Source organism: Nomascus leucogenys, chromosome 18, assembly GCF_006542625.1.
Source record: "Nomascus leucogenys isolate Asia chromosome 18, Asia_NLE_v1, whole genome shotgun sequence".
Lineage (NCBI taxonomy): Eukaryota > Metazoa > Chordata > Mammalia > Primates > Hylobatidae > Nomascus > Nomascus leucogenys.
This window is the reverse complement of record NC_044398.1, coordinates 42,277,335-42,305,134: the sequence shown is the minus strand read 5'-3', so window position 1 is coordinate 42,305,134 and position 27,800 is coordinate 42,277,335. Positions and strand designations below refer to the sequence as shown.

Genomic DNA, 27,800 nt, shown 5'->3' with positions numbered 1-27,800 from the left:
CTTGCTTGGTCCACTGATGAGTGAGAGTTCTGGCCTATTTAATGGTCTCTCTCCAGCTTTTTGTTTTTTGTTTTGTAGCCATGAGTGTTTGAGAACTTTACTAACCTAGGTAAGATCATAATTGTCCTGTAATGCCGCACACCAGCAGACACTCTCTTAACTGATGACAATCTCCAGGAAGCCTAGGTGCCTCAGAATTCCATCGCATCATGATGGAACTCCCAGCGCACACTCTAAGACACCTCCAAAAGGGTGCTCCCAACACACATCTCTAAAACACACCCAAAACAACACTCCACACTTGGGTTTACTGAAGTGTTTATTACATGGGATCTGACAGCTCTGACATCACACTTCCTGGTTTGCTTCTTGCGACCTGGTCATCCAGCTCTGCTGACTGGGGCTCTGAGGACAGAGCTACTCTGATGCACAAGAATGTCAGAGGCTGGCCATGTCTGTGCCATGGGGGTGTCTGTGGCCATTGCATTCCCCTTCCACAGATGACAGGGGAAAGACGCCTGGCTCCTCTGCACTTAGGCTCTTTCTGTGCACAGGGGACCTGCCTGAGACACCTGGCCCATCAGCCATGGGGCACCATCCTTGCCTACCACCTACCTATACCCATATCCCATATTGTTCACTCTTCCCTGACTGTAGACAGTCAGGTCCTGAGGTCCTGCCTTGATGGCAGCTGAAGAAGCAGCTCTGCGGCTCTCACCATCGAGGGCTTGCAGGAATGTCTTGATTAGCCATTTGTCATTTGATTGGTGAGACCTGGGCTACTGCAGGAAGAGCTCTGCTTATCTGCTTATCAGCAACACCTGCTGCATTTAGGCCCCAAACTGATACTAGCTTCTGGTTGGCCATTATTTTCATACCTTTGTAAAATATCCTGCAGGGAACACTGATACGTGTGCAAGCACAAACACAAGTTTGTCATTAGACTGTAGAGTGTGCGCTCTAAGGCTCGTTCTACAGAGCTTGGCGTTAGCCCCCACAGGGACTGAGAAGCCACAGGACTCTTCCTCCTGACTGCTCCATCACTGCAGTTGCCATGAAGAATGGTGTGTCTGCTCTTCCTGGCAACAGCCTCATGGACCCGACAGCAATTTTTAGAAGTAAAGCCTATATCGCAAAGCCTTTACAGATTTACAAAGGAATATCTGATTCAGATGTCTTTGTTCCTTCTGGGTTAACTGTCACTTCCGTGGCCTCATGGCAGAGAACTTGCCTGTGTGCCCACTTCCTCATATCCTCCCATTTTCCCTCCTCTTCTTCCCCCCCACTTCCTTCCATTTTGAAGAAATTTATATTTATCACCTATTCTGCTATGAGGTGCTTAAACATGGCACTGCCACTTCTCTGTGCTGTGCCACCCCTGGGCAGCCTCTGTGGTTTTGCACACAGCAGACATTGCCTTCTGGGCCCTGGCATTCACTGCTTTCAGTTTGCATCATCAACTTGGAATCTTGGAAAGGCCGTGTAGTAAGGAGGCTGGAAGTCCCCAGCCATGTTTCTGGAATGAGCTTTGCTCATCTGGCCTGGCTTTCCCACAGTAGAGTGGCATTGTTTCCCTGAGCAGCTCAGCCCCAGCCATAGAGCATGCAGAGAATGCGGCCCACGGCCCGGCTGCTCCCACCAGAGGCCTGCAGCCTCCCCTCCCGACCCTGAGCAGTCTCGGTTTGTCAAGACCCATGGCCACCTTCTCCTGCCTTAGAGATGCTTAAGTTGCTGACACTTCCCTGGGCCTTCAGAGATAGGTGGACCATAGGTTCCTCACTGAGTGCTGGGCCCTGGGTCAGGAGTATGAAAAGCCCAGAGGCTTTTGCTGGGCAGACATCCTCTGTCCCTTCTGGGCTGAGTCAATGGCACCTGCAGCCTTATGCACAGTGGCAGTGATGGTCTCGTTGGGGAAGCAAAAAGGGTTCCCCACCTGTGGCCAGGAGGAAGGAGCTTGTGCTGGCTTGAGGTGGCGTGAGCCTTGTTTGTGCCTCCCTCGAGGCCTCTGCAGAAATGCTGGCCAGTCACACCTCCTGATGGCCTCAGGGGCCCAGCCAGTGTGGGGGTGTCTGGTTACCCCTTGAAAAGCTGACCCGAGAAGACCCTGAAACTCCAGGGAGGGACACTGAGCTAGGTAGACCCCTCACTGAGCGTCCTCCAGGCTGGAGCAAGTGCTCAGAACAGGCCAGTGGCTGTAAGAGATGACAGGAAGAGCGGGACCTGGGGAGGGGGAATGATGGGTGTCGTGTCAGAGGTGGTCTCCTCTGGCTCACTGTCCCCATCATCCAGACCTTCGGCGAGGGAGGGGACGATGCGGACCACGTTGTCTTCAAAGTGCACCTGCTTCTTCTTGGCCAGGGAGTCGGCTGGCTCCAGGCTCAGCTCCATCAGGGTGTTGGGGGGCTGGAGGGCACTGGGCTTCTTGGTCCCCTTCAGGATACTCTTCATGTGGATGAAAAGGGAGCTGGGCCCCTCCTTGAAGGCCCCATGGAAGGTGTAGGTTTGCTCTGTGTCCCCAGAGCCGGTGGTGCTCACAGCGCTGCTGGAGGGGTCTGTGTACTGCTCTGGGGAGGCCAGCACCTCGGGGGCAGCTTTCCTCTTCTTCCGCTTGCTCAGAAGGAAGTAGGCCAGGCCGGTGATGATGAGCATGGAGCCTGGAAAAGAGCCAGAGGTCAGGGCTATAGATGAGTCACGGAAAAAATCCAGAGCCCTTGCAAGCATGTCGTGCAGCAGGGCCCTGGCAACCCGGCACTGTGTGGCCATTCACAGGCCCCTGTGGCCCTGGCCCTCTTGCCTGGCTTGTCCTCACACCCCACATCAGATTTGGGGGTCCACTTGGAGGCTGGGACGGGGATGCTAAATGGCAGGAAGGATGGAGGCTCTGCTTTTCAACGTGGTCTCCCTGGAGGGCTGTCTTCCCTGTATTGTAGATGGGTTCATGAGGAGGGGGCACAGTTTTCACAGATAGGGAGCAGAGGGGAGACGGACACTAGCAGAAAAGGTCATGGATGAAACTGAAGAGGTGGGAGCAAGAAATCCTGGGTTCTGTGATCAGAAACTAGCTGGCCAGTGGTGTGCACCTAGTGAAGTGGAAGTAGGAGATGAAGCTGTGAAGATTTTCTAGGGTCCCACCCTGAAGTGCCTTTCAACCCAGGCTGAATGAGTAGGCACTGGGGAGATTCAGAAAGGTTTGGGCAGGGAAGTGGCCATGTCACACCCTTTGGAGGCTCAGACCACACATGGTCAGTGGGAGGAAAGGTGAGGTCCCCTTTGCGGTTCCACTTCTGGACGGCTCTGTGAAGGAAGGATGCACTTCTTGGGACATTCCTGCCATTTGGTCAGCATGGAGGATGTCTGGCATTCCCGTGATTCCTCATGTCCACCCTCTAGGTCAGAGAGGGCAGTGGGGTAGGTAAGGTCCCTGGAGCCACCACTGGAGCTAGACTTGGAGGGGCTCAGCTCCTCCTGCTCAGAGTCCACCTGTGCTGGGGCTGCATATCTCTACCCCTGTGCTCTTACCTGGGATGGTCACGTGCCAGACCAGGACCGGGTGGAGGAAGCAGGCCACCGACAGCAGCAGGTAGGCCAGGAACTTCTGGAAGCAGCCCAGCCAGTGGGCTTTCTCCCTTACTCTGCCTGCCAGGGACTCTGGTTGACACCTGGTGAGAGGGAGTCCAGGTTACCATAATGTGTCCCAGGAAAACCCCAGCAAGACCGGATGCCATGGAGTCTGGGCCGGGCCCTGCTGTGGGCATGCTCTGCAGTGGGCCTTGGCTGAACAGGAAGCCCTAGCAGTCCTTGGTGTGGGTTCCACAATGAGTGGATTTTCCTGAGTCCCTCTAGAGGGTCCACAAGTTTTTGGAAGGCTGCCCAGACCTGTTTTTCTGGTCGAGGGGGAAGCAAGTTAAATGTTCTCAGGATGCTGCATGAGTTAGTGAGGAAGACAGCTGGAGGCTCAGGGCTCACTGCGAAGTCTGCACTAATGCAGAGAAAGTGTGCAGTTCGGGAGCCACCTGCCTGGGACAGTTGTGCTTGTAGTGCACTGCACAAGAGGCCTGGCCAGGTGAGTGAGCAGGCTGGCACCCAGCTGTGCCTTGTTCACCCAGCCTTGCCTAGGCACAGTAGAGTGTTGGCCCAGCAGGGCTTCTTTTCTAACTGTATACACAGGGACCACACATAGCCCTGGCAGAAGCCTGATGCTGAGCAGCTTCCTTCAGGGGCGCTGCCTCCATGTTTCACAGGGGGCAAGTGCCTGCCTTTAGACCCAGCACCTTCATCCTCTGAATTGGCCTAGAGCTGGGGCTCTGCACAGCCGCATCCTGCCCCTCTAGCTTTGAGGGAGTGCTCAGGCTGTCCAGGTGGCCCAAAGCACTGCTCTTATGCCCAGCCAGCTGGACTGCCATGGCTCACTGGTGCCCCCTGGTGCCCATTCCTGCGTGTGTATGGTGGCAGGGTGCAGTGGACTCCACCCAGGGTCCATTCCTCCCCAGCCTTCTCCCCAGCTGAAGTTTCAAGCACGCCTTGGCAGTGGAGTTCAGCAGAAAGTGGAAAGCTTTCTGCCTTAGGGCTGGTGAGCCTGAGAGGCAGCCAGTGGCCTTGCAAGATGCTGGGACAGCTGGATCTGAAGACTGGCTCTCTCACTGACCACCCAGGGACCAGTGTCTAGGTTCTGAGAGCCACAGTCCTTGGTCTCATCCATAACAGCTTCCACATATTGAGCATAGGCTGAGAAGCAGGAAGGGCCTCACGAGATCCTGCAGGGTCTGCACTCTTGCCCCACGAAAGGGTGTAGAGACATACCGCCCCTGACTTGCCCCCTGGCCCTAGGAAGAGACAGAGCCAGTTCCCAATCCCAGGTCTACTCACTCCCAGCTGGGCCTTCCGCAGGGTCCTCACCCCATGGCAGATGGCTCAGACACTGGGGCTCAGTGACTGGCTGCTCCTGGTGAGGGGGAGCTGGACTTTTCTGGGGATTCTGGGCAAGGACAGGCCCTGAATGAATGTGTCGGTTGGTTCTCTTGGTTGGGACCAGGGCAAAGAAGGCAATGGAGCCCCGTAGGCCTGTGCCCACCTCCAGGCCAGGCTGGCTGTACCTCGTTGGGAGGCTCCTGTCCACAGTGGCTTCAGGAGCAGGACATCCCCTGGTTGTGGGCTCTTGGGTGGAGACACCTGTGGTGTCTGGGGCTGGGGTGGACAATGGAGGGGTCTCTCTGGAGACTACTTACTGGAAGCAGATGGCCAGCAGCTGAGCCACAAAGTAGGCCCCTTCGCATATGGAGACAGCAGCTCCTGTAAACCTGTAGATGGAGACAGGTGAGGGAGGCTGGCGCCTCTGTCTTCCTTCGCTTTCCTGAGGGCTGTCTTCTCACACGTGGCCTCCTGACATCACATCTACAGCCAGTGGACTGACCTGGATTCCCCCAGACAACATTCACCACGCGCTGTCTCCAGGCCATGGCCTGTTCCAGACTGGCCCGTGCTGGGGAGAGGTGGGGTCTGGGGTTCAGAGATGGGTGGGGAGGGCACCGTGGTCAGCAGGTGACATGGCCTTCATCTGGCACCCTGTGTGACACTGGCAGGCACGTCCTTCTACCTGCTGGTCACCAGAATGGACACCCACTGCCTGTGTTCCAGCCTTAAACCTGGACCTGTTCTTGACCCTTTCCTTCTTCCTTTTCCTATTGTCCAAACAGTCACCAGGAGCTGTTGATTACATTCCTTCAATACCTTCCAAATCGCTCCTGTTCTCTGACCTCATGGGCATTGCCTGGGTTCAGGCCCTGCCCCCTGGACCCCTGCACCAGCTCCACTTCCTCACTTACCCCAGCCCTATCTCCTGCTCCCCCACTGTGTCACTCTGGGCTGCCTGACACCTGAATCTGATCATGTTCCTCCTGATACAGGATGCCTCAAAGGCTCCTCGTGTTCCCAGTGTGGTCCAGGGACCCTGCAATCAGCATCTCCTGACGAATGTAGAATTCATGGCTCCCAGGCCACCCCTAGACTCACATCAGAATCCTTGGAAATGGAATATGTACTTACGGAGGGTCTCACTGCCTATCCTCCATGTTCCCTTGACAACACAAGAAGCTGTCAGGTGCCACAGGGCTTTTGCACAAGTGAGCTCTTCCTGGAAGGCCTTCCCCTTCCCTCTGCAGTCTGTCTGGTGACCTCCTCTTACTTCTCCATGTGGTATCATATGACCAGAGTCACCAGTCTGTGAACTCCCAGAGGGCGTTCCCTGTCTAATTCTTCTGTACAGCCCAGGCTCACAGTGGGTTGGGCTTATTGGGTTCCATTAATGAGCATTGCAATAAATGAAGGAATGAAAGTGGATAGTGTTGTGCAGAAGGTGGCTTGGGGTCAGGGTTTCCTCGGAGCCATGGGTGTTTCTAGATTGTGTGATCACAGGTGAGAGGTGTGACCTTTCTGTGTCTCAGTTTCCTCAGCTGTAAACTGGGGTTATTATAGTGCATCAACAGTAAAACTGTTCTAAGAATTAAACGATATTGTAAAGCACTTAGGTCCATGCTTGGCACACAGTGATTATTTCAATTCTAGTTATCATTTCTCTCTGCCTGTGATTAGTTAGATCATTTAGTGATCTCCACTCCTCTCACTCTCTATGTCTCCCAGTGTCAGCCTAACTCTTACCCCTCAGTTTTAAAATGATAATAACTAACATTTACGTAACGATTGCTATGGGCCAGGCATAGTTCTAAAGGCCTTACAAATATCAACTCATTTAGTCCTTGCAATAATTTTATAATAAACACTATATTATATTATAATAAACACTATAATTACTGTCAGTTTACAGATGAGGAAACTAAGGCACAGAAAGGTTTGCCCCATCACCAATGGCCCCTTATCAGTAGCACGGGGAAGATCAGAACCCAGCACTCGGGCTCCAGAGCTTGTGTGCCTAACAGGCACGTCAAGACATGTGCTTTGCAAAATAATTGCCACTGCCTTTTTCTATGCCCTGGGACAGAGGGGTATATCAAGGCTTGGGGAATAAAGTGACTCATTCAGACTTCCTGTCTGGTGCTATTGAGTGGTAGGGAGGGACAGACAGGGCAGGTACTGAGTGCTGATCCTGCGGGTGTTAGAGAGCAGGGCACAGCGAGGGGCAGGGGACCCCAGGCTGGACTGGACCTCCCAGAGACCACATGGGCATAAGGTCCCCTCAAAACAGAGACAAAACAGGGTTCTGGGCAGAAGGCAGCCTGCATTCACCTGCTGTGGCCTGACCCGAGAGTTAGGGACCCACTGGAGAGGAGGAAGGCCAGCCTGCTTCTGGATCCCAGGGCAATGGTGCACAGTGGCTAGGGACATGGTCAGTTAGACATGGAGGGTGTTCAGAACCAGGAGAAGTCACTGCCAGCCAGCAGGGGCTCCAGGCTCAGGGCACAATTGCCAGGGTGGAATGCCAGGAAGGAGTGTCAGGCATTGGGCAGGTGGAAATGGGTGGGAGGTGCTTGGGCACCCAACAGAATGAGTGAAGCTTGGAGGCGAGGCCATGCTGGTGAGTTTGAAAAAGAGTCAGAAGCCTCTGGCTGTACATAAGTGGCAAGAAGTGAAGCAGAGGCCAGAACATGGCACAGGGTGTGGACCAGAGGTGGTGGAAGCCCTTGAAGGTTGTCAGAGAGATCTGTGTGTCTAGATGGCAGTGTGGAAATGGGCTCGGAGGTTGGACTGCATCTGGGAGATGGCAGGTGTGAGCCCCCAAACACAGCAAGGGGCCTGCCCTGAGGTGGGAGAGTGGAGGCTGCTAAGAGCACAGGTCAGCTGCCACCTGAAGGTGGAGGTGGATCCTGAGGAGGGAGGGGAGTAGAGGTCACAGCCTGGTGGACCCTGTAGGCAGAACAGGACATTTGTGGGGCAGCCTGGCAAATTGTTATCTATTGCTTCTCAGTTCAGTAAGCTCTTCAGGATTTGGGGGGCTAGAACACAGAGCCTTCCTATATCATTAGGAAGAAACTGCTAGAAGCCCCTCAGGATGGGGCTGCAGAGATGCTGGGGCTGAGACCCAGGTTCTTCTAATCCCCTGGGACACCACTGCACAGGGATTACCTTCCTGCCAGGACACATTTACAGAGGTAGCTGATAGTGGAGAAGAAAAGACATTGTCTGGGGAACAAAAGGGTCTTGGATTTGAATCTGGATCCTGCTGTTCATGAGCTTGGTGACGTGAGATAACCTGCTTACTCTTTCTGAATTTTCTCATCTGTAAAACTAGGCCAATATGCCCTTCTCCTACAGTGCTGTGAAAGTTAAATAACAATGCAATTAAGACATTTAACTGTGTTTGGCATGTAGAGAAGCTCAAATATATATTCCTTTGACCTGACTCCCCATTCTCTAAACAAGAGCTCAATTAATATTTGCTGAATAAATAAATGATTGATGAGATGCATGGATGGGTGGGTGTATGGATGAGTAGGTGGATGGATGGATGGATGGATAGGTGGGTGGATGGATGGATGGATGGATAGATGTATGGATGGGTAAATGAATAGATAGATAGATGGGTAGATAGATAGACGGGTGGGTGTATGGATGGATGGGTGAGTGAATGGATGAATAGATGGATGGGTGAATAAATGGATAGGTGGGTGGATGGATGGATGGTTGAGTGTATGGGTAGTTGGATGGATGGATGGATGTGTAGGTGCATAGATGGATGGATAAGCAGGTGGATGGATAGATGAGTGGCTGGCTGGATGAATTGGAAGATAGAGGGATAAATGGGTGGGTGGATGGGTGAATGGGTGTGTGTATGTATATATGCATATATGGGTAGATGGATGGATGGGTGGGTGGATGGATAAATAGATGGGTGGGCAAATAGATGGATAGGTGAGTGGATAGGTAGATGGATGGATAGATGGATGGATGGGCAGGTGGATGAAGAGGTGGGTGGGTAGATGGATAGGTAGCTGGATGGATGGGTAGATGGATGGATAGATGGATAAGCGGATGGGTAGATGGGTGAATAGATTGGTGGGTGAGTGGATGGATAGGTGGGTTGATGAATGGATGGGCAGATGGATGGATAGATGGGTGACTGGCTGGATGAACTGGTGGATGGATGGATGGGTGGGTAGAAAGGGTAATTCATTGATTTATGGGATGGTCTGCACAAACCAGGAGCTATTCTAGAGCCCCCTCAACTCCCTTCACCCCTGAGATAGGATGGAATTCGCATGGGAAGAGGACTGCTCTGAGTTATTCTGAGTATAAAGATGTAGGGTGAATTGAGCAGAACTTGCAGGTCAAAAGTGGCACATGCACACATACTCACAGCAGATAGAAAGCCAGGCTTTTGAACTGGCCCTGGAGGAAGGTCTCAGTGCCCACGCCGATCAACACTAAGGGGCAAGAGGAGAAGGAAGAGTGGGCCTGGTGCTCTATACCACAGCACTGCCCTGTTGAGGGTACCTTGGCTGTGGAGTGTGTCTTCTTTCGGGGGACTGACAGCCAAGGTAGGTTCTTCTCTTCATGACACAGGCAGCTGTGACTAGCAAGGTGCAAGAGAGCAGGAAGCCTCCTGGATTGCTCCCTGGAACTCCAGGCAGAGGCCCAGAGGTCTTCTGATTAAGCTTCCCCAGAGCAGCCACCCTTAGTGCCCCCAGCGACTGCCCACACTAATGTGCTACCAGCCCCTTGGTTCACAGCTGTTCTGTCACATGCTGGGGCCCACCCCAGTGTGTGCTGTGTGTCTAGCTTCAGTGTTTGGCTGTGGATGGGTCCTGCCCCAGCCCTGTTCTCTTGTTTGGGTCACCAGTTGCTGTTGTGTGGCCTTGGTCTTGCTTGCTGAGGGGTGGCTGCAGGTCACACTCGTTGCTCATTGCTTTGGACCCAGTGCTGATTAAACCCCTGGGCTTTTGCTCTGACAAGGAAATGTTACTCAACTTCAGCTCTCCTCCTCCCCTTTCTTGGCAGTTGGTGCTGACCTTTCATTTGTCATAGGTGAATTTCATCTCGGACCTGCCTTTCCAGACTTGCTGTCTCTGGGTGCTCTCCGCACAGGGATTCGCTTGCTCCCATGGCTTCCCACAACCAGCACAGCACTGACCCTTGGAGTCCCAGATAGAAACATTCCAGGGGCAGTGCATCGGCCTGCTGACCAGAAGTCTTTCTGTTCCTAACTGATTACACTGCTCACTCTATTTCTCTCTGGGCTCTGATGATGCCCCTGCTGTGTGCTGAAGGGTGGCTTCATCCTCTCTTCCTCCCAGTCAAAGATGGTGGGCTGGGCTGTCATCCCTGGCTGCCCGGGGGTGGCCCCTCTTCCCTGCTGCTCGTGGCGCAGCTTCCTGGCTTCTGGTGCTTCCTCTCTTCCCTGGTAGAGACATTGTGTGGGCTTCCATCTCTTCGTGTCTCAAGCTGATGGGGGCCCTTCGTCCAATGCTGAAACGCCTCTTCTAGAGAGCAGGGAAGAGCCTTGCACTGAAGCTACCAGCACTCCACCCCTCGATTCCGGGGGTGGGGGGTGGGATGGGCAATCATGGAGATACGGGGCAGGGGAAAGGGGACAGAGCACTTGGATCTAGGCAGGCAAGAAGAGGCGGTTATGTTTTCTGAGTGATGGATGGAGGGCTCTGGGGCTCTGCTGTGCTTCATGGGCGACTGCCCACATTAACGTGCCACCAGTCCCTTGGTTCACCAGAGGCAGACACCGAGTCTCCCACCCTCTCCAGGTTCCAGCTGCCCTGCTGGCTCACCTGGGGCGAGGACAGATGATGCTAGTGGGCCACATCCCCCTGCAGTGTCAGCCTAACTGAAAAGTCCAAACTTATAGAGCACTTCAGAGCTTCCACATCATGTTGCACACATCCCGGCCCTTCCAGCAGGCCCGTGGCACAGGAGTCCCACTCTCTCCATTTTACAGAGGAGGACAGTGAGGCTCAGTGGCCTGTGTAGTTCACTCAAGGATACATGCTGGACACTGAGGGCCTAGAGACCAGGTGGAGGCAGCCAGCTCTAGGTGGTGTGCAGTTTCCTGCTACCCACTGCCTGCCAGCATGCGTGCATGCCTGTGTGGACACGCGTGTGCGTGCATGTGTGGACACGTGTGTGTGTGCATGTGTGGACACGTGTGTGTGTGGGTAGGCTTGTGAGTGCATGTGTGAGTGTATGTGTGTGTACATGTGTGAGTGTGTGAGTATATGTGCATATGTGAGTATATATGTGAGTGTGCGAGTGTATGTGTGTGTATGTGGGTGTGTATGTAAGCGCATGTGTGAATGTATGTGTGAATGTGAGTGTATGTGAGTATATGTGTGCATGTGAGTGTGTGTGAATGTGCCTGTGTGAATATGTGAGTGTGAGTATATATGTGTGTGAATGTGCCTGTGTGAATATGTGAGTGTGAGTATATATGTGTGCGTGTGTGTGTGTGTAAGTGTGTATGTGTGTGAATGTGCATGTGTGAATATGTGAGTGTATGTGAGTATATGTGTGTTGTGCAGGCAAATGGCCATTTATTTGGTTTTTGCCATGTCCTATTCTCAGCACCCAGCATTCATTTGCTTTTTTAATCATTGCAGCAGTCCTATGAGAAGGTACTCTTGTTATCCCCAGTTTACATAGAGGAAACTGAGGCACACAGAATGTAAGTCAAACCAACCAACCAACCACGGATGGAGGCCCAGGTCAGATCCTGAGTTTCAGTCTCTCATTTCCCAGTTCATAGCACAGTCACCCAATCTCTCTGAGTCTCAGTTTCCTCATTATATTTCCTGCACACAGTGGTCATGAGGACCGTAGGGAGCTAACTGATACCAAACGTGTCACGGGTGCTCAGTGAATCACTGGCTGGGGAAGAAGTGCTTCCTGCCCTGGGCCTGGGAAGGGGTGTTCGACTCCAGGCTGATGCCTGCGTTGAGCACTCTGTAGGGCAGGCATGGGCTCCACTCACGTGGCATGTCATGTTGGCCAATTTGCAGGGCCTTGGGGCAGACGACCAGCAGATGGCAGGAAAGGGTCTTGGGAACTCAGCTTCTTTCCTGACCTGCACCCGTTTGGCATGTGGAGAGCTATTTTGATGGCTTTTGTTTTGTACTCTTTAGACAAACAGAGGGTCAGCAGTCAGAGGGGCATTTGAGGAACACTGTAGAGACAGTGCTGGTTTGCAAAAAAAAAAAAAAAAAAAAAATCAAAAAATGGCAACAGAGAAATGAGAGCCAGATGGAAATCCCAGTTCTCTGTGTTATTACACACAAGTGGCAAGTACTTAACTCATCCAAGCTGTGTTTTCTCATCTGTGGAAGGGGCAGAATAAGTTACAACTCACAGAGTCGTTGTTTGGACTGGAGAAAATTGCTTGGATTGGAGTCTGAAATGCACGGCTTAGTGCCTGATAGATGTCAGGTGATCAATGCAAAGAGGCGACTACTTCCCCCCAACTTGGCCCTGACAGCTTTGCCAGTGTCCAGTCAGCCACTTTGTACTAAGGGGCATGGGGTCACTCCCACAAGCTCCCTCCCAACCATAGCCAGCAGGATTCTGCCTGCCGAGACTGAGGGATGCCAGTTGGCAGGAGGAGGAGAGTGTGGGGAGCCAGGAGTATGGCTCCTCAATTTACCCAAGGCGGAAGAGGATCAGTGGGGCGCTCATGGGAGGCTGTAAAGCCCTTTGATATCCAGGCCAACGGGTCACCACTTTCTGCTCAATCCTCCCACTTTTGGGGTTCGTGTTCCTGGATGCAGAGCATGCCAGGTTGAAACAACACGGACTCACACCGAGTCCCTCCTCTGTCCCCCGCTCTGTTTGCCTCTGGTCTCGATGTTCAGGCAGCTCTGCTGGGAGCGGCAGGCCCCCCCTCCTTGGGGGGTGGCTCCTGGCCACTTCTCCGAGGCCCACCTGGTCTTCTGTGGTTACCGGTTGGGCCAGGCACTAGGCTTATGGCTGGGGTATGCTTAGTCCAGCAGGAGAGATGTGATGTGGACTGAGAGAAGTGCATTCAGCGAGCGCAGTGACCCAGGCTGGACGAGGGACTCACCCAGGAGTTCTGGGGCCAGACAGGAGGGGCCACTCGTGGGACTATCAGGGAAGATGAATAAAGGTGAAGGTAGAGTAGACTAGGAAAGCAGCAGGAATAGATCTGTGCAGATGGAGGGGCCAGGCACTGCAGGGTGTGGGGGCCCCTAACAGCAGAAGCAGGGGCACAGTGGGGGGCAATGGGCAGTGCATGTGGATCAAGGTGACTGTGGGGTTCTTAAATATTGGGCTCTGCAGCGTGAGCAGAAGGGACTCGTGTTTAGATTGATATTTCAGAAAGCTCCCTGACCCTGTGAAGATGGTGAGAGACTTCGGTGATATTTGGTGGTGGCTGAGGGACAGAGACCAGCTCCAGGTGCTCCTGGCCACTCCCTCTCCCAGCACAGAGTATCTGCTAGTTTCTTTGTTGACTTGGGCTTGAAGCACAGTTCTGGCTGTGGCTCCTGGTGGTGTGGTGCAGGTGGCTTTGCTGTCCAGTGGCACAGCAAGGTGCTTGGCATAGAGACCCAGGAGAGTGGAGGGTCTGTTCTGTCTGGGGACCCAGAGAAGGAGGCTTCCCAGGCATAAAGCAGAAGGCATGCCCTGCCATTGCATGTTGATGTTTGGACTTTATCTGGGCAGTAGGGGGGCAGAGGTGTGGGCTGGCCAGGAGGTGTCTGGGATTGGAAGCTTCCTGGGCATGTCAGCCCTGTTGCCTCTCACCCAGGTGCCACCACACACCATGTAGACAGTAGGCCCTCTCCGTACATCTTGTTTCATCTGCACATCTCCCAAGTGGGAACTGCCAACTCTAAGGTCTCCCAGTTTTCTCAGCGATGTGCTGGCTGCCATCTCTCAGGAAAGTTGGCTAAGAATGGTTTTGCTGTGAAGACACACCTGCTAATCCCTGAGGAGTGAGACTGACATATTGTGAGGAAGCCCAAGCCAGCCTTGTAGAGAGACTTCTAAAAAGAGAGAGGGAGAAATGAGAGTGAGAGAGAGAAAGAGAGAAAGGACGAGAAAGAGAGAGAGAGAAAGAAAAACAGAGAGAGAGAGAGAGAGGCACAACAACCCCAGCTGGTTCAGCATTGCACAGGACAAATGATGGAAGAAGTTATCTTTGACATTCCAGCTCCAGCAGATGTGACACAGACTGGAAGTGATGGACCCAGACAACAATCAGAACCAAAGCACCAGATGAGCCACCTCAGCCACGTGAGCCATGCCAGCCATCCTACCTGTGACCCCACCTGTGGCCCAGTCATCATGGAGCAGAGGTGAGCCGCCTCCACCGCGTTCTGCCAGAATTTCCGAATCACAATGTTTTGAGTATAATCAAATGATTGTAGTCTTATATCACTAGGTTTTATAGTGGGCTGTTATGCAGCCATGCAAGGGTAACTGGAAAAGCAGCTTATTCAGTCATCTAGCCACCTGAGGTTTTTGGCGTAGAAGTCTCTGTGTCTGGCCTGACTCCTTAGAGTAAACATTATATTCTGACTCCTCAGGAGTAAGCATTTCTGGGTCCTGCAGCACCTGCCCTATAGCCTTGGAGATTCAGGCTCCTAGGAATAGGGATGGTGTCTGGGGACTTCCACTGGGTCATGGAATCCTATTGGTGGTTTTATAACTTAAGACTTCATAGAGGATCTGTGGAGGAGAACCCTGTATCATCCAAAGCAGGTCCCTCCTACAGTTGCATTTTGCAAACATTCTCAGTAGAAAAAGTGAAGAAAGCAAGAAGTGAGATTCCTTGCTGCAGGAATTTCATGAACCGTATCCAACACTCACCCCAGAGAGCCACGTTGGGCCTGGCTGTGGAAGCTCCTAGCCTGGTGTGCTGACTGGACTGTACTGGGAATAAAATATTTTTGGAAGTTATCACAGTTCCACATGACATAGATATAGGACCCCAAAGTGTTTTCACCCAGGGCCTGGAGTTTCCCAAAAGTTTTTTTTCCGGGGGACTGATCTCCAGAATTGGCAGGAGGTGAACATGAAGTGTGGCCTGAAATTTAGTGGGGGCTTGAATGAAGAATGGGATTGGCACAGGTAAGAAGGAGCTCCTCTCCAGTCTGCTGAGCATCTGTTCCCGGAGACTGCACAGGTGGGCCCCCACCCTCTCAAAGGCCTCACTTCAACCTGTGGATGAGGACGGCCCACTCCTTGTTTTGTGGACCTTAGGTTTCTGCCAGGATTCAGATTTAGGTGGGGCTCTCTGTTAAACACAAAGAAGTTATGGCACCCGGAGAACTAGGAGCAGGGTGGGCCCAGAAAGACACCAGGGCTCAAAATTAAGGAGGCACACCTCCTAAAATTACAGAGGTGCTCGTTCATTAAGGAGGCGTTCTCCCTAAAACTAAGAAGATATTTGCCATCAAATTAAGGAGGTGTTCTAAAATGAAGGAGGTGCTCCTCTTAAAATTAAGGGGGTACTTATTGTAAAATTAAATTGGCCTCATTGTAATTTAATGTGGCCCTCAGTCTAAGCCCAAGGTGGCACTCCCTCCCTCAGGGGCAGTGTAGGCCCTTCCCTGGCTCTGAGAGTGGTAGCTCTGGCCCTGGCATCTAGAGATTTGGGAGGCCCAGGGCCTGCGGGCTTCTAGCTCCTCTTGGAATTTAGCCTGCGCTCTGGCCTTCCATCCTTCTCACAGGGCAGTGGGGCTGGTGTCTTGGAAGCTCTGCCTTCACAGGGTGCTAGTCCAGTGTGGAAGTGGTTGGCCTGAATCAGCAACTCACTGGAACAGATACCCCCAGGGCATTACCCTGAGCTGGGACCAGGGACTGAAGAGCTGATCTTTGGATTTAGCTGATCAATGATCAGGAGCCAATAGATGGAGACAAACAATGGGACAAAGGCCCTGCTACCCGCAGAATCAGAGCCTTATGACACCAAATTCTCTACAAGAAATAATTGCCCTGAAACGTGCTTCAGTCTGGCTGTGCTGTCTTTCCTGCCCAGGTGGAGGGGCACGCCGCCATTAGTGGCTTTTGACTCCTTCCATCCCTCCCTATTATCCCACCTCAGGCTCCCTAGCTACTCTCACCCCAGCCCAACAGAGGTACCTTATGCCCACTCCAGCACAGCTCACCCCACGCCTCTGTCTCACTCCCTGCATGATCCCAGGAAGTGCCTTGCATTGCACCTTGATGTAGCCATTCATGGACAAGCCTGGCCTCTCTCATCTTGTTAGCTCCTTCCCTCCAGTCTCTGTCCCTCCTGTCTGGGCCAGATCCAACCTTGGTACAAGAACTTTCTTCTCTCAGGGTCCAGGGCTTGCTTCTGTGTTACTTTCCTGAGCTGTTTGTTGTAGTTCAGGCTTAGCAGAGATCAGAGATCCTGGGCCAAGGGCCTGTGGTACAAGCCCTGGGCAGGGCAGCCACTGTGTGAGTATCCTTCTCATCCTGGAGCTCTGGTCTCAGCATGGGTGGACGAAAGCTAGGAGGGGGCTGCACTGGAGCAGAAAGAATACGAGGCCTACATCAGAAAAGCCGAGTCCTGCATCCTCAGGAAAGTGATTAACTCTTTGGTCTGCATCTTCTTCTGGAAAATTGGGAAAATAAAAACATGCAAAAAGGTGCCCAACACTGCTCAGTCTAAGTAAATGAGAGTGTTGCACAAATGCAGATGATGGCTAGGAAAGCTATTATAAGAGGCAGGCAGTTCCCATCAGTATTCTGCAGTGGAAGGAGAGGGTTTATTCTCATCCTTTGCTCCCATTAACACACTTGTGGGTTTTTTTGTGGCCAAAAAGCTGTTCCCTGTGCACCGATGTTGTTTGTTGTTTACTAATTTACTTTGAGGTCCCTTCTCAAAGCCCAGTTGGGATGTAAGTGACCCAAACTCCCATCTATCTCTACATCTCTTATGTTAGCCCTCCATAACCCTGCTAGGGACCCCACGGGGCTCAGGCCAGCGTGTTCCTGAGGCTGGGGCCATCTGTGGGGCTGCCTACTGAGGGGATATTCCCCTGGCCTCAGGCTGCTGCTGCTTTTGCCATAGGGCTGACCTCATGATCCACAGTTGCTTACCCGTTCTGACTCCATGGGTTGAATTGTGACATATGTCTTGCATTCATTGTGATGCCCTTGGTGGCAACATGGGATGCTTCACAGTCATCAGAGGCCACACTAACCTTGGCACTGGATGCCCTGGGCATTGGATGAGAATTTTGTACTCACTGTTGCTGAGGGCAGCCTCAGAACCCACCATGTATGTTTATTGCTTCTTTTCATTCTCATCTCCTGCTGGACTCAGGGTCTCCAAGGACACCTCACGGAAAGATGCTCCAGGCTGATGACAATGGGCATGGATGGTCCAGGAGAGGTGGTCACCACCAGCGTAGAGGTGAAAAGCTAGATTTGTACCATTTCCAAGACTACAGAGTTGCTGGAAACAGTTGCTGTGAATTCACTGGGACAGTAAGGTAGTAGCCACAGGCTTCTTAGCTCAGAAGTTGTGGCAAACAGTAAGCACGGTGGGGAGGTTTACCTATGTGTGGAGATCAGTTCAGCTGACATACATGAGCCAGGGTTCAGAGACAGTGTGGGAAAAGGGAAGGATTTCATGGCAGATATTTCTGGACATTCAGTTGGAAGAGACTTCATATTGAGCTCCTATTGAAACTGTATAGCAATTTGGGAGAGAACTGATGTCTTAATGATATTGAGCCTTCTGACCCATCAACAAGATACATCTCCATTCATTTAGATTTTCTTTGTTATCTCTCAGCAATGTTTTCTAGTTTCTAGTGTAGTTTGTTTTACATCTTTTGTCAGATTTATCCCTAAATATTTCAGATTTTCAATGCTATTATAAATTGTATTTTTAAAGATTTCATTTTCTAATTGTTTGTTGCTAATGTATGGAAATACAGTTGATTATTATATATTAAGCTTGTCTTCTGCAATGTTGCTATTTCCTCCATTAGCTCAAGTAGGTTTTTGGGTAGATTCTATTAGATTTTCTATAGATGATAACATCATCTGTGAATAAAATTTTTCTTTTTCCTGGACAATCTGTATGCATTTTGTTTCTGCTTCTTGCACTGGCTAGAACCTCCAGTACAATGCTGACTGGATGTGGTAGAGTGGACACCCTTGCCTTGTTCCTAATCTTAGGAGGAAGCACTTGGTCTTTTACATTTAAGTAGATCTATGTTTTCTGTAATGACCTCTTAAGGTTGAGGGAGTTTCCTTCTGTTACTAGTTTGCTGATGATAGTTTTATTTTAATCATAAAAGAATGTTGGATTTTGTTTAAAACTTTGTGTCTATTTAGATGATAATATGGTTTTTCTTTTTTAGTTTTTAAATATGATGTCTTAGTCCATTTCAGCTGCTATAACCAAATCCCATATACTGGGTAACTTATAGACAACAGAAATTTATTTCCTACAGCTCTGGAGGCTGGGAAGTACAAGATCAAGGTGCTGGCAGATTTGGTATCTGAGGGACCCCTTGCTTATAGAAAACTGTCTTCTCACTGTTACCACACATTGTATGATAGAAGGGCCTAGGGAGCTCTCTCAGATCTCTTTTATAAGGGCACTATTTCCATTCAGAGAAGGCCCTACCTCCTAATACAATCATCTTGGGTGTTAGGATTTCCACATATGAATTTGGCTGGGGGGACACAAACATTTAGTCCATAACACATGGTAAGTTACATTAATTGATTTTTCAAATATGAAAACAACCTTGCATTTCTGAGATGAACTCCACTTGATTATGATATATCATTCTTTCAATATATTTGTAGTTGTTAAAACTTTGCTTAGAATTTCTGCATCTATATTGAGAAGAATATTAGTCTATAGTTTTCTTGTAATATCTTTGGTTTTGGTACCCACATAAATACTAATTTTATAGAATGAGTTGAGAAGTATTCCCTCCTTTCAAATTTCTGGAAAACTTTGTGTGGAATAAAAATTTCTTCCTTAAGTGTTGGTAGAATTCACCTGTGAGGCCATCTGTGCTGATACCCCACTCTTTGGTGATGAGGAAGGACTCTGCAGACCCACATGGTTCATTGGCACTATTGAGGATAGTGTCTCCCACGTAGAATAGCATCTCCCTTGTAAGGACCCTGATATGGTTTGGCTGTGTTCCCATCCAGATCTCATTTTGAATTCCCACCTGTTGTGGGAGGGACCGGCAGGAGGTAATTGAATCATGGGGGCAAGTTTTTCACATGTTGTTCTCATGATAGCGAATAAGCCTCAAGAGATCTGACAGTTTTAAAAAGAGGAATTCCCCCACACAAGCTGTCTCTCCTTGCCTGCTGCCATCCATGTAAGACGTGACTTGCTCCTCCTGGCCTTCTACCACGATTGTGAGGCTTCCTCAGCCACATGGAACTCTAAGTCCAATTAAACCTCTTTCTTTTGTAAATTGCCCAGTCTTGGGCATGTCTTTATCAGCAGTGTGGAAACAACCAATACAGGCCCACAGGAGAAATTTCTTCCAGGTCTCAATGTCAGGGAGAACTGAGGTATTCACTTCCTATTCCTTCTCAGTGTTCAGGGAGAATGCATCTGCTCACTCATCCACATGGCAGGCTTCCAGAAAGCATTGTCCATGCCCCCATTGTTCTCTGTCCATTCCACACACACCAGGCTTCTTCATCTGACCATTACCTGGCCTCCTGGGGGGCTTCCTGAGCCCCTTCTTCACAGTGTCAGCCACTTATGTCAGACAACATTTCTTTTTGTTCACAGCCCTCTTCAGAAGGCTGAATAGAACCCAGGACAATCTTGAAAGAGCTGTCATCCCATGAGAAATAAAACAAGGCTGCCATCTTTCCTCTGGTTGGTTTACTATATGTGGTGTAGAAATAGCCAAGTTCCTGTGGGCTGATCTTCACAACCCAAGCTCAGAATGTGATGGGAAATGTTTCCCAGTATAATGCTCTTTACCGTGTAGCCCCTTCCTCCTTCCAGCCTCATAAGTCACATACTGCTTTGCTTCTTTCCTCGGATCTTCCTTCTTCTTCCTTCCAACAAAAGCAGCCAATAACTCATGGTACACAGTTCCATGCCCTGCATGTTCCTCTAAAATTAGCCCATGCTGAGTGAGAATCTATGTGCCAGGCAGCTTGCTACTTTAGCCATTGTTTCATTGAGCCCTCACAACTCCAGAGGGTAGATACAGTGGTTGTCCCAGGACACAGACCCACCTCCCAAACACTACGCTGCAGTGCTTGGTGCTCGAATGTGCACTTACTAGTTTGCTTCTCTGTCCAGCCCATGCGCTCCCACAGGGCAAGTTCTTGCCATTCTAATCCATGTGTCTACACTGCATGACTGGGGACTCAGCAACAGTTTGCCAAGTAAATGAAACCTAATTGAAGTTTCAGATTTCTTGTTATAAATCTAGAAGCAAGGCACAGGCACAAAGTTGTGAAAAAAGAAATGTTTGAACCAAATCCTATTGCCTGTTGGTGGTAGGTGGGGGGAACAGAGGGAGGCAGATTCCATTTACTTGTGGAGCCAATTGTAACAGAAAAGGAAAACAGTCAACATTCACTTGGAAGGTCTGAAAATGCAATGTGGGCTCACTTGGGTGATAAATCTCTTGCGAGGCATTGGAGTATGTGACGCTTTCTTAAACAGCAGGAGGTGGTCATGGGGATATACATGTAAGAGGGGTGAAATCAGCATGGAGAGCCCAATATGGCTGCTTCAGAAGCATTTGTTTTCCTGAAGGCTTTGATGTTTCCCTGAAGGGCTAAGGTCAAACCACGCATTTGCTGTATCCTTTAAAATATAATGAGAACAGCTGGGTTTTACATACTTCTTTTCTCCTAATCTACATTAATAAGCCAATGCTCTGTGTGGGAAGCATGGGAGCAGTTGAAAATGTGGCCGTGTCCATTATATAGAGAAACAGGTTAATGGGCCAAAACCTGGAACAAAATAAAACCCCTCAGTGATCCCAGGTTGATCCCAAGCACTCAATTTGTGAGAAACAGCCTGACAAGCAGAGTTTGCTCAGAATGGCTCTGCCTCCATCCCCTCATGCCCTGCTGGCTCTGCCATGCCCTTTGCTTTGGAGCTGCCATAACACAGCCCTGTGTTTGTACAGAGTGGAGTTTCAACACCAGATCTCTGTCTCCTGGCCATGCGACCTCTGCCAGGTTACCTCAGTGTTCTGAGCTTCAGTTTCCTCATTTGTAAAATGGGACTGAGCCCAGCACTCCAGCCTCTCAGGCATTTGTGGGGCTGGAGCGAGACAATGACCGTAATGCATGCAGTCAGTCCTGCACCTCTGGACCCATCAAGGCAAGCCCTACTGTGATAGTTCCCTCTGGAAATGTGTGCAGATTTGTCTGTCCCCAGATAGGTTCCAGGAGCAGGTTTGGCTAGAGAAGGTCATGGTGGTGCTGGTTAAAGCATGTGTGGCAATCTTGAGACAGAGAATGGATAGCTGCAATGAATATTGGTGTCTTGAGATTTAGAAAGTGTTTGGTGACCCTTCACTATGTGCTTCAGTGTACCTGTGTCCTCACCATGACCCCACCTGCCTGATCAGAACTGACCAAGGGCAGGAGCATGAGGGTAGAGGATGGGGAAGTTATGATCAAGCCTCTCTTGCTCTCCTCTGTGTGTTTTGCATCCTGCATCTTGGGGTCATCAAAATACTATGAGACATGCTTTTTAATCCTGATTCAGGTGGAGGAAATAGCGATTAGGAGTGGGGTCTCAGGAGCAGACCATCATCAGGTGGAACTTTGTCTTCTTGCTTCCTAGTGTGAGACCCTGAGCAAGATGCTTCACTCCATCAGGCCTTGGTTTCCCTTCCTGTACAGTGGGTATGAGGATGAACATGATGATGCTTCCAATGACAGGAGGATGAAATGTGATACTGCATTTAAAATACATAGTGCAAAGCTTGGGCTTTGAGTATTATTTGAGTAAATACTCAAATGATCATGTTCATTCTCAGCAACCCCTGCTCTGGGCAGAGGCTGGAAGAGTGAAATTCAGCCCTGGAGATGGGGCAGTGGGGCCTCAAGCTGGAGCCTCTTTGCTCTGAGGGAAATTGGGAGGCCTTGCTCAAGTGCCCAGAGACATTTTCTGAGCAAGCCTCTTTTGGGGAAGCCCATGCACATCTCTGTGTGAGGACACAGCCTGAGGGGAGAGCTTTCTCTCCAAGGCGGGGCCCAGGGACATGTCTCCTATTCCCTCCACACCCAGCCTGGATGGCCTGAGAGGTGCCTCCTCTGCCCCACAAAGAGGGCTCTTCCCATGCTCTTCCTGGCCACCTCAGCAGGAGCTGGGGAGTGGCGAGAGAGTTATTCAAGATTCCCCTGAGGTTAAAGGGTAAGAGGATGACTGAAGTTCAAAGGGAAGCCAACCCTGCCTTCCTAGCCTCCAACTGGGACCAATGCTGTGGGACAGGTCCTTTCTCATCTCACAGAAGAGGAATGCCCTGGACCACTGTGCTCCAGGCTCAGTTAAACCCATTTCCCAGGACCCCTTTCCTGCCATTTGGTCTGTGCCGAGAACCTGTCACAGGGCTGAGCCTCCTCTGGGGCCTGAGTCTCACACTCAGGACATCTACCTTGTCTCCAGTGGACACAGGGAGAACCTGCTTTAAGGGATTGACAGGCGGGAGCCCTGGCATCCGCACAGGGGGATGTGGAGTGCTCACAGCCTGTGTGCCATTTCCCAACTGTGTCTGCTTCCATGGGCAGCAATGGATGCCGCGTCTCAGCAACTGAGGCACTTAGACATCACACGGGCGCATGCATGCACATGGACCCATGGGCGCCTGCCCCCCACACCCACATCCCGAGCCAGGGAGGTGATGCAAATGAACCCGGTGTAAACAATGCGTGAGTGGTCTGTGATGTCCTGGAAACCACATGACTGCTCCAGAAGGAGGGAATTTTCTAATTTTAGAAACACTTCCACCCAGGTGCAACTACCCAAGGCCTGTTTATCCCAATTTGGTGGCGGCAATGATCCGTCTGTGCTCTACGACCCCTCATGATGTGGGGCTGGACACTGAGGTGGGGCAAGAATGGTCTGCGGGACTTCGAGGAATCCTAAGGAGTCTTCATCCAAAGGCTGTGGCTTCATCTACAGTCATAGGGCCTTGACATGCTGGCAGAGGCACCCACCAGATGCCCTCAGTGCTTTTGACAGCCCTGATCCTGTCTGCAGGGGGTCCAGGGAAGAGGCTGCTAATGAGAGGCTGTAGCCTCTTAGCAGCTGCCTGGTCCCCGCAGGTGACACTCTGAGTGCCCTTGGGTCACATGTCTTCCTAGCTTTTAAGAAATCCACACTCCCTACCTCCCTAGGGTTTCTGCAAAGTGAGGCCCTCTATTTCCGGTCTTATTTCCTCTCTAGCAGCAGTGCCCTTGTAAATGAAGCCTGGATTTCTCAACAGAGGATTTCAACAAAAAAGAGGCTTAGGAGAATAAGGAATTTGCAAATCTTATGTACTGGAAATAGGCCAGGAGTTCAGTGATGCTGGAAGAAACTCGAGATTTGCCCAAGAACACCAAACCCTTCTCTCTAGCCTCCCACTTGCTCCCAGCACTCTAGAAAGCCCAAGCAAGATCATTTGAAAGCCTGGCCATTAGAAGGGAGCTCATGGCTATTTTTAGTCTGAATCTCCTATCAAAACCAAGAGGGAGGCCCATTCTCAGCATTAACAGCAGTCCCTGTGTGGAGATAAAGGCTGTGGTTAAGACGAGCCCCATGTGCACGCGTATGGGAGTGTCAGGGGCTGCAGACTCTTCCGGTGACTGAGATAAATCAGACTGTTAAACTGTCTCTAGCTAATCCATTAGAAGCATAGTTACATACATCTTAGAACAGCCTCTCGACAGGAGGTGGGCCTCAGCTCTGGGTGGAGTGTGGCTGGGGAAACTGGGATTCTTGGCATTTTACAGATTTGGAAACCAAAGCCTAGAGGGAGCAGGGTGGACTCAAATCAACAGACACGGAAACCTATTTAGGGTGGCCTTCCTCTCCCCAGGATGGCTTGTTTGCTTGTTGGGGATCTTGGCCATCATTCCCTTATGTGTAGATGGCAACATGCTTCTGAAAGTGGCTGGATCTGGCTCCTCCATCAGTGCCTCCACTCAGAGCCTCAGCAGAGCAATTCTGAACCTCCTCCTGCTGCCTACTCTGGAAGACAGGGAAGGTTTTGGCCAGAGCCCTGGCCTTTGTGAAAGTTGAAGGACCAGGGCTCCAGGCTGGCTGTCCCTCTGACATGCAGCATGACCTTGGGCAAGGTCACCACCCGCATTTGAGCTCAGGTGCCCCATCCTGTAGCAGGAGGGGTGGGGTTAAACCATCCAGCAGCCCTTCATGATCTAACTCACGGCCTAACTGCTGGAAGAGCCCATTGGCCAGCTCATGGTTGAACCCAGCCCAGTGCTCCTGAAATGACCCAGCTTCCCATTGAGGTCTGGAGTGTGTCATGGGGGCTTCTGCTGAGAGGTTTTCATCCTCAGTTCCACTTAGCCATGCTCAGTTCCTGCATCCTTAATCTGTCCAAACACCTGGCCAGCATGTCCAGCATTTCCATCATACAGATCAGAAAGTGCAGCCTCAGAGGGGTCAGGGGCTTCCCAAGGTCATATATCACGCAAGTGACTGGGCTGGGGCAGGAACCAGCACTATGTGATTTTGACCTAGGAGAACTTTCCCATTTGGCAAGACCTGTGGGTAAGCTTTTGCCCAGTGGTGGGGAAGGGCTTTGATAGAGGGTGTGTCTCTTCTTTGTCCCCAAGGGACAATGTGGCTCAGAGTTAAGGGCTCAGAATTCTGCCTGTTCACTTTCCCAAAACAGATCCTGGCCCTGTAGGAGGAATGGGGCTGAGGGTCAGGCCTGCCCTGGGGAAGTGAGCAGGCAGGGCTCAGGATGGTGGCTGTGGGCTCTGCTCTAACAGTCTGCCCTCCTGGCCAGTTGAGCAGCCCTGTGATTCTGCTGGGTGAGGGAGGGAGCCCAGCATCTCTGGGAAGCATCTCTGCTACTAAGACCACAGTGCATTCCTGCAGTCAGACCTCAGAGAGGGGTCTGGGTTCCTACAGGGTGTTCTGTTAACAGGGTCCAGCATGGGCCTGAGGGAAGCCTGTGATCTCCATGTCCAGCCGAGCTCAGCCTGTCCCCCCAGGGCAGAGCTGCTCATGACTGGGAATTCTCTCTCCATGCGGCAGGGCTATGGTTTGAGTAAAGCAGGATGAGCTCAGTTGACCTTTTGTAGCTACACAGTGAGGCCCAGCCCTTTCTACCTTCACCTTCTGTCTCCACCTCCATCTCATGACAACTCTGAGTAGGTGGGGTGAACCCCTGGAATCATTTTGCAGATGAGGATCTGGAGGCTTCCCAAGGTCACAGGGAGGGTGAGTTGCCAAGCAAAGATCCAGCACCCAGCCCTCTGGTCCCTGGCCCTAGGCTCACCCCACTGCACCTGCTGCTGCTCTACAGAGCAGTGTTTCTGGGGGTCTTGGGAAAAAAATGGAAGCACAGAAGTGGCCAGATGTGCCTGCTGTCTCTTGGCCACCTCCCACCCCTCAGGCAGCCCTATCTGCGGTGCCAGTGTACAAGGATCAGCAGCCAGGAGGCGGGGTCTTACCTGCAGCAGTGGTGATGCCCAGGAGCCGGCAGGTGTATTCCAGCCCAGTCCAGAACACCTGGAGCTTCATGGTGCCAGGGGTGAGGACAAAGTCCTGGCAGGGCGGGCAGCAAAGTCTCTGGCCCTGAGATGCTCCCAAACACTCTTGTGTAGGTAGGAGGCTGTGGCTGCTGGCTTGGGGCCCCTGCACACTGGGGCCCTGCCTTCCCAAACCAGTCCTGGCCACTGCAGCCTGGCCGAGGTGTGAATAGGGCTCACCTTCCCTGCTCTCAGCCCGTGCCCTTGCCAGGCACTCAGCTTAATCATTACCTTGGAAGAATGCTCCCGCTGCTCACACAACCCTAGCCTGGGCTGGAGCTGCTCAGCCCAGCCGCCTGAGATCGGCGATTAGGGCTGGGCTGGAGGCAGTCTGGAGCTGGCAATTAACCGTTTCTGGCTGGGAGGAGGGAGCCGAGGAGTAGGCCAGGCCCTTCCTTACCAGGCCATGCCTAGAAAGTCACACCTGGATTTCACACTTGCTGGGGGCCTGGAGTGTCAGGCTCTGGAGGGGACAGTGCTCTTGCAGGTCTGTGCTTGTGTGCATATGGGAGAGAGGAGTGTGTCTTTAAATCACCAGTAGAAACAACTTTTGAAATCCAAGCTTTATTCTTCGCGTATAGGTGGATTAGAAAGCTTTTCAAGTCTGTCCCGGATTTGTACTCTGACTAGACATACTTAGCTCAGGCCCCGCCAGGCAGAGGCCTTCCTTCCTCATTAACATGCATCCCAACCTGGGACGTGGGAAATCATTTTGATTCTTTGCTTTGCGAGGGGAGGTGCTATGTCAATAATTAACCGGGTGACCTTGGGGAAACGCAAAGGCGTCTGTGAGCCTTGGTAACTTTTGCAGAAAATAAATGTGAGGTTTTGGCTGAATTGGTGTTTTTGAAGTACTTGGAGTGTCCCTGTAGCTGTTTCGGGGAGCCCAGCCTTTACACATGGACAGTGGTGGGCTTTTGCTCATTCTTAATTTACTAACGGATGTGCTGGATTGAATGGTATTAAGATTTATCTCTCAGGTGTTTTTCTGAAATCTTTTACCCCTTTGCTCATATAAGATAGAAAACAAAACAACCAAATAAGGAAAAAAACTCCAAGCAAACCCAATACACATGCTCCTCAACTTACGATGGGGTTATGTCCCAAAAAACTCATCGGACATTGAAAATATTTTAAGTTAAAAATGCACTTAATCCACCCAACCTACTGAACATCAGAGCTTAGCCTGGCCTATTTAAACGTGCTCAGAACACTCAGTTTATGGTTGGGCAAAATCATCTAACACAAGGTTTATGTTATAAAGTGTAGAATATCTCATGTAAGAATATATTGTAGGGCATGTCGCTAGCCCAGGAAAACATCAAAATCCAAAATTTAAAGTACAATTTCTACTGAACGTACATCGTTTTCACACCATCCTAAGTTGAACCATGGAAAGCCAAGGTCTGCCAATAATAACGGAAAACTCAAGCACAATTAGTTTGGCCCTTCCCTCCCCTCTCCTCCATCCCCTTCCCTTTCCCTTTCCCCTTCCCCTTCCTTTCTTTCCTCTTTTCTTTTTTTTTTTGAGACAAGGTCTTGTCTGTTGCCCAGGATGGAGTGCAGTGGCGCAATCACTGTGGCCTCAACCTCCCAGGCTCAGGTGATCCTTCCACCTCAGCCTTCCGAGTAGCTGGGACCACAGGTGTGCACCGTGCCTGGCTTGCATTTTTCTTGGTTGAGGATGATACACTCTCAACATATATAATGAACAGATATTTTTTGCTATTAAAATTATTTTAATTTGATTGATTAATTTGATCAAGAATCATGGCATTCCATAAAGATTACCCTTTTTTGTATTTTTCTGCCTTGAATGAGTTTAGGAACCTCTGTGCTCATGTGATCTTCAAGATCAAGTTTATAAGTGTATGATTTACATATTTATTTCCTGGGTTAGTTGTTATCTATTAGCAGACTCTATCAACTTTAGTCTTCTTAAACTTTGACATATCTTGACACCACGCACACCCACACCCCCAAATGCAGGTGTTCCTGTCTCTGTGGCATATGCTGAATTGCACAGATGGAACCCTTGATTTACATGGGTTGGGAAGCTCTGGCTGCCCCACAGTGCTCACTTGCTTCTTGCTGGCCAACAGCCACTTATTTTTGTTTTGTATCCGATGGCCACCTGCTCA

At 50.8% G+C, this 27,800-nt stretch overlaps 1 protein-coding gene across 2 annotated transcripts; it reads right to left on the bottom strand.

Moving 5' to 3' along the window:
- Window positions 1-306: 306 nt before the first annotated feature.
- On the bottom strand, window positions 307-25,858 carry TMEM72 (transmembrane protein 72). 2 transcript variants are annotated; one of them, XM_030798459.1, is made up of 5 exons: window positions 25,582-25,852; window positions 9,308-9,374; window positions 5,226-5,297; window positions 3,520-3,659; window positions 307-2,654 (listed from the first exon to the last, which is right to left on the bottom strand). In XM_030798459.1, exons 1-5 carry the CDS (start codon window positions 25,649-25,651, stop codon window positions 2,176-2,178), a joined length of 828 nt encoding a protein of 275 aa, XP_030654319.1. In that variant the 5' UTR covers window positions 25,652-25,852; the 3' UTR covers window positions 307-2,175. The 2 variants fall into 2 exon arrangements, with proteins under 2 accessions (XP_030654319.1, XP_030654320.1); XM_030798460.1 differs by lacking the exon at window positions 9,308-9,374 and having other exon boundaries at window positions 25,582-25,858.
- Between the last annotated feature and the right edge of the window lie 1,942 nt (window positions 25,859-27,800).

What these genes read in the sequence shown, in the direction of transcription:
- TMEM72 (XM_030798459.1), bottom strand. Translation starts at nt 25,651, where the DNA reads ATGAAGCTCCAGGTGTTCTGGACTGGGCTGGAATACACCTGCCGGCTC. An exon ending in GGGCATCACCACTGCTGCAG is followed by an intron (nt 9,375 to 25,581) that starts GTAAGACCCCGC and finishes CTTGCCCCTTAG; the next exon opens with TGTTGATCGGCGTGGGCACT. An exon ending in CTGGCACGTGACCATCCCAG is followed by an intron (nt 2,655 to 3,519) that starts GTAAGAGCACAG and finishes GCTCTTTTCCAG; the next exon opens with GCTCCATGCTCATCATCACC.